General features: G+C 38.6%; 1 protein-coding gene across 1 annotated transcript; it reads right to left on the bottom strand.

Annotated features, from left to right (window-relative positions):
• Positions 1 to 296: 296 nt before the first annotated feature.
• LOC122050438 (U3 small nucleolar ribonucleoprotein protein MPP10-like) lies at positions 297 to 2,473 on the bottom strand (the record flags this gene model as incomplete). The annotated part of the gene is made up of 7 exons (XM_042611338.1): positions 2,432 to 2,473; positions 1,581 to 1,649; positions 1,445 to 1,486; positions 1,271 to 1,339; positions 635 to 706; positions 507 to 560; positions 297 to 428 (listed from the first exon to the last, which is right to left on the bottom strand). Coding segments are annotated over exons 1-7 (480 nt in total), but the record flags the coding sequence as incomplete, so codon positions are not given.
• Between the last annotated feature and the right edge of the window lie 3,997 nt (positions 2,474 to 6,470).

Below are 6,470 nucleotides of genomic sequence, written 5' to 3'. Positions count from 1 at the left end.
AAATGTCGATGAAGAGGAGGGATTGCAGCTCCTAGTGCTCCTTAATTTGTTAAAGTCTCTTCATTTTTTTAGCTTGTCGGCATTCTTCCCAATACTCTTGAGGACACCTAAAAAGAGCAGAATGAAATTATGCAATCCTGCGCACAAGAACTATGTAATTCTAAGTGGTGGATCATGTCTGTCACAAGTTCGCCACTAATTTTTTTGACCATTATGCACAGATTGTAGACAAGCATGAAAATAAGCAGAACCATAAATATAAGCGAATAAAGGATACCTTTCAATCTTCTAAATCTTCTTTTCTGGTTGGCCCGTCTCCTTTTCCTCTCTTTTTTTGTTAACTCTGCCTCTTCTTTGATGTTTCCTTTTCCATGAAAAATCTCCTCAAGGGCAAGCATAGCTGCATCTGAGACGACCAATGGAGCAACCTGCAAAACCATTGTATTTCAGTGACTCGAAACTGTTTTTACCATAAACTAAAAGACAACTCCAAAAGATATTTTTACCTCTTCCATTGCTAGAGCAGGTACATTGACTTGTATAGACATGTCCTCAATAACCTACATCATAACTTATGGTCAATCAAGAAATAAATACTAAAAGAATTAAACACTTGATAAGCTTTATTGCTAACCGGCTTTGGAGCAAAATGGAAGTGAGACAGCGCATCCAACTTTAAGGAAATCTTTTTGAATAGCATTGTTGCCTGCAGGCATAAAAGAAAAAGTGTATGAGAAAAGCTGAGAAGCTACACAAGCAGCCAGATGTTATCGCAGATCAATACCATAGATCTAGTGGATCTGTATTATTAACAAATTCAGATTGCAGATATCCCAATGTAAGTTTTTTTTGGCTATAAAGTAAAGTCATTATATGCATCAGTAAGAAAGACATCTATCGATAAAATAATCTTCCATTAGGACTTCTGAGAAAGTTTCCCAGTCAAACAAACAGAAAGGAGGGAAAACCCAAAGAGCTTGAGAGGTTTCAATATAATTTCTCAATAGTGAGAATACAACAGTTGTAAGGAGCTTAAAGAAAATGCGTCAATGAAGACTTATAAACTGACACCTAAGACATACAAATTCTCATTCTCATTAGCCATCAATCACTAAACTATGATTACTATCCTACCAGCAGCTGAAATTAGAAATTGAAAAAAATGCAGATAATTTTGGTAAAAATAGCTACTAATTGCCAGGGTTCAGTTTAAATTTTTATGACAAAATTTACCATATAGGAATAGTAAATAAGTGGACAAGTAAAATACCTCAATCTTAAGTTTATCAGAAGCAGAAAGAAGAGCTGGAGCTAGACCCATCTTCTGCGTATATTCTTCCTAAATTACAAAGAAAAAGGAGAGAGAGAGAGAGAAGTGAGCATAGTCTATGTATCACACATTAGTTGATTAATAAAAATGATTTGCATGAATGAAGCAGCGAACCTCATATATCTCGGCAAGACCCTTCTTACTCTTATTTTCATCCTGTTAAAAAGTCCATTATGACATTGTTCCCACTTAGAAGTGTTCAATTTATATATCTTAATGTTGCCAAATTTAGACAGAACAAGAAAATTACCATCTCTTTGGTCTCCTTAGGGGGTTTAGATGGCAAGATAGGTGCTCTTTCAACGTCATCAAAATGACCCTAGAAGCAATCATAAACTTGAATTAGATTGTCTAATGATGGCACAAAAATAGTATCCACAATCATGGAACTGACACTGATTGACTAGACTTAAACTGAATCTTTTATTATTAATTTAAAAATAAAGATGAACGCTAAGACTAGGTATGCACAATGACCGGTTAGCCAGATTGGATAGTTCATCTACTAAGAAAATTACCATCAACAGAGGATAAATACTTTTGTAAACGAAAGTCCAAGAATAAAAGGTTGTAAAGATAATTACTTAATACTTCTGTTAGATAAAAAAAATAGAAATTAATTCCATAAGTTTGCCTAAACATAATGCTAGAGCACCGAGAAATGCACTTCCTAATTGTTGTTAAATTGTAAAATGAGTGATTTCAGCAAATAAACCTACTCCCGACAAACTATATGTATTATCACACATTTTCAATAAAAATCTTACAACAACTAGCACATTTAATTGCTCTGCTTGCACTATTGTACAGTCACAAAGAACATTCTTCATCAGGCTGAAATCTAACTTTAGAATATCTTAATCATTTTAGTAAGGACTGAAGAGTGAAGAGCATTAGTTGATCATTAAAGACAAGTGATGACAATTTCATTCTGCTCTTTTTTATGAATGACTATGCACATTGGTGGAAAACAAGTATCTAATTCTGCTCTTTTTTTTAGGCAATTATGCAATCCTGTGAACTGTAGGCATATAAAATTTTGGTTTTTCTTGTTGGCAGGAAGATGTGAAGTTGATGCATGACATGGGCCTGGATGACTACAGATTCCCTATCTCCTGGAGCAGAGTCATTCCTAGTCGGCATTCACCTTGCAATAATTTATTTTCCTGACCAAATAGTTTAAGCATTACATTATTCTAATTGGTGTCATGTTGCAGATGGTAGAAGGCCAGTTAATCCAGAAGGGGTGCAGTATTATAATAACTTGATCAATGAACTCAAGAAATATGGTACAATTAGAATAGTGGTCATACCTTAACAATTTTCAGTCACAATTTTACCAAACTGTGTTTGGCCGGCAGGAATTGAACCTCATGTCACTCTTCTTCACTTTGACCTCCCCCAATCTTTGGAATATGAATATTCTGGACTCTTGAGCCCAAAAATTGTGTACATTTCTACTACAACCCTTTCATTTGCATCTCCTCGAATAATGTCTAAGATAGTGTCCATTGTGATGCAGAGAGGACTTCACTGCTTATGCTGATGTGTGCTTTAGAGAGTTTAGGGATAGAGTGAAATACTGGATCACTGTCAATGATCCAAACATTGAACCCATCCTTGGCCATGATCTGGGAATATTTCCACCAAATCACTGCTCTTCCTCCTTGGCCTCTTCCCTTGGCCTCAATTGCCGCAAAGGGAATTCATCTGTTGAACCATATGTAGCTGGTCATAACCTTTTGCTTTCCCATGCATCAGTAGTCTCCCTATACAGAAAGAAATATCAGGTTTCAGCATTAGAAATATCAGGTTTCAGAAAGAAATGTCGAGGTGGCGAGGAGGAGGCGTTGGTGAGAAGGAGGCAACAAAGATGGCTGAAAGTCGAGGCGACGAGGAGGAGGCGGTGAAGATGGCTGAAAGTAGAGGCCGCGAGGAGGAGGTGGCGAGGCCGAAAGTTGACACGACGAAGAGGGCGGCGAGGAAGGAGGCAGCGAAGAGGGTGGTGAGGAGGGAGGCGACGAAGAGGGAGGCGGCGAAGAGGGTGGTGAGGAGGGAGGCGGCGAAGAAGGCGGTGAAGAGGGTGGTGAGGAGGGAGGCGGCGAAGAGGGTGGTGAGGAGGGAGGTGACGAAGAGGGCGGTGAGGAGGAGGCAGTGAAGAGTAGGGTTTTGGGAAAGAGACAGAAAAAAACAAGGCGTAAACAACACTTAATAGACAGAAAAATGACGAAGGAGAAAAAGTGGCGAAAGAAAAAACAATCGCATTCAACAACACTTAATAGACAACGGTTTTTAAAAATCGTTGTCATAATCCCAAAAAAGCGCACATAGACAACAGTTTTAAAAAAATATTGTCGTACCCTTTAAAAATCGTTGTCGTATCCCCAAAAAAACATAAATAGAAAACGGTTTTTAAAAACCGTTGTCATAGGCCAAAAATATTACTAAAAGACAACAGTTTTTGTTAAAACCGTTGTTAAAACGCAAAAAGACAACGGTTTAGTATAAAACCGTTGTCGTTTGAGTGTTGTTGAATGACGTTTTTCTTGTAGTGAGAGGTCGAGTACATTGCTACATCAGAGGCAGCAAAGGAGGCAGTTTGGATCCGCAAGTTCATCACTGAACATGGGGTGGTTCCTAGTATCGCTGATCCTATTGAGCTCTATTGTGACAACAATGGATCTATAGCTCAGGCTAAGGAACCTCGCTCACACTAGCGGACCAAACACATACTTCGACGCTTCCATCTCATTCGAGAGATTATCGATAGAGGAGATGTGAAGATTTGTAGAGTACTTATAGAGGCTAACATCGTAGATCCCTTGACCAAGGCTTTGGCACAGAGAAAGCATGATGGTCACACTAGGTCATTAGGCCTTAGAGCCTACACTGATTGGCACTAGTGCTAGTGGGAGATTGTTAGTTAGAGCCCTAGAGCCAATCTTTGATGATTGTTGTATGGACTCATTGTATCATATTCTTAAATATAAAGGCATTTGGTTTTTTGGTTATTATGCTTACTTGTATTGGTGCCAAATAAACTAAGTATAATAGCGTCCTTGAGTAGAAGGTTCTTACTTATATCAATCGATTGGTTGAATCGATAGTGCGATGATATAGGGAACACTACTCTTAATCATTCCTAGTCGAGTATTAACATTCAGGGACAATGTTAATGCAATAAGACTAGCATGTAGGTTAACTCGATGACTTGATCTCACAAGTCATGGATATAAAGATATCAAGTTGACAAATGGGTATGCATTGGAGAATGTATACTAAAAGTATCATAGATCGTTATATGAGTGTCATATACTTTCTCATGTGGCTATTAGTATGACTACTAGTCCTTGGACCTGAAGTCACCATGGATCCCTACATAAGGAGTTACATACTTTGGTTTCGTCAAACGTCACCCTAATTGGGTGGACTATAAAGGCGATTACTGGGTATGTAACAAATTATGCGGAGGGATGTGAGTGATGTAGATGGGATCTATCCCTCCTATATGACGGGAGTGACATCGATATTCTTGATAGAGTGAGACCACTAAGTGCATGGCCATGCCCAAATGAGTCAATATGAGATGTTGAACTCATTTGATTGAGTGAGTCTACTTGGAGTTCAAGATTTAGATTGATTAGTGGATGACAAGGTCTATGCCTCACATTGATCAATCTAGATGTCTAGGATAGAAGGACATTGTCATATATTGTGAGGAGTCACAATTAGTAGTCACAAGGTGATGTTGGATCTCAACATTCTTGTAACTTGGGTAGTAATGATGTGTTGCTAGATACCGCTCATTACTTATGCTTCTAAATGGGTTTAGAAGCATTGCCAACGTTACAAGATCCTATAGGGTCACACCCAAAGGACAATTAGATGGAGATTAGGTTCATATGATGAACCAAGAGGATTAGATTCATGTGATGAATCAAATTGGATTAAGAGTAATCCTAATTGAACTAATTGAGTTGGACTCAATTTGATTCATGTGTTCAATGAGTCTAATTTAGATTATGACTCATTGAATCAATTTAATTAAATGAATTAGATCCATTATATTAAATTGGCTTGAATCAAATGGTTGGATTTGATCAACCATGTGAGTTATAATGTCAAGTTTGACTTGACTTGAGAGGAAGATGAAAAGTCAAGTTTGACTTGACTATATGCCACCTCATTTGTGAGTTGGCATTAAGTGGCCAATAATGGTGTTACACATCATTAAGTTTAGCACATGTGTGTGCCACCTCATGGAGGTTACAAATCCCCTCTTTAATGGCCGACCACATTAAATGAGAAGGGGGTTACAATTGTGGCCGCCCACACACTTGAATTGTAAGTGAATGCAATTCAAGGCTTATTCATGTGATCATCTTCCTCCTCTCATTCTCCTCTCCCTCTCCTCCTCCTTGGCCGAACCACCTAAGGTGCTAGCACACCTTTATTTGGTCTTCTCCACCTAGTTTGTTCGTGTGGATACGCATAGAGGATCGTACACTTGACGATCTCGAGATCTGGCGAACCTTTGGACGAGCGGGATACGCGAAGGGCTTCGCATCAAGGGTAATTTCTTTTCTTTGTAGATCTAGTGTAGATCTAGGCTTTAGTAAACTCGTACATGAAATTTTGTTTATAAACTTCACACGGATCCGGTGGCATGGGAGATTCGGGGTTTCCGCAATGCAAAAAGGTAGTTTTTGTGGCCCGAAAATCCCTACATAAAGTTCAAAAACGCCACCTTCCTTCACCAATATATGGACGGCATGATGTGTCGAGTGTTTTTCATCATACTCTCAAGCTATAGAGGTGGTTCAAGAGACTGTTGGTCGAATCTAACTGCAATTTTAAGGATTTCAACAAGAATTTCCTACACCATTTTGCCAATAGTTGCTGTTACCACAAGACTCCCTTGAGTCTTTTTTCACTCAAGTAGGGGCCCAAGGAAATGCTTTGGGCATACATTAAGAAGTTTAACCAAGTGGCCATAGATGCCCCCATTGCCATCCTATAAATTTTGGTGAGCGTCTTCTCCTAAGGACTTACAGATAATGATTTTTTCCACTCTCTTATCAGGAGGCCACTAAGAGACTTTAACCATTTACTCAGTCAAGTTACAAAATATATTAATGTG

The sequence above is a fragment of the Zingiber officinale genome, chromosome 3A (genome assembly GCF_018446385.1).
Source record: "Zingiber officinale cultivar Zhangliang chromosome 3A, Zo_v1.1, whole genome shotgun sequence".
Classification (NCBI taxonomy): Eukaryota; Viridiplantae; Streptophyta; class Magnoliopsida; order Zingiberales; family Zingiberaceae; genus Zingiber; species Zingiber officinale.
This window is presented reverse-complemented; position numbering and strand designations above follow the sequence as displayed.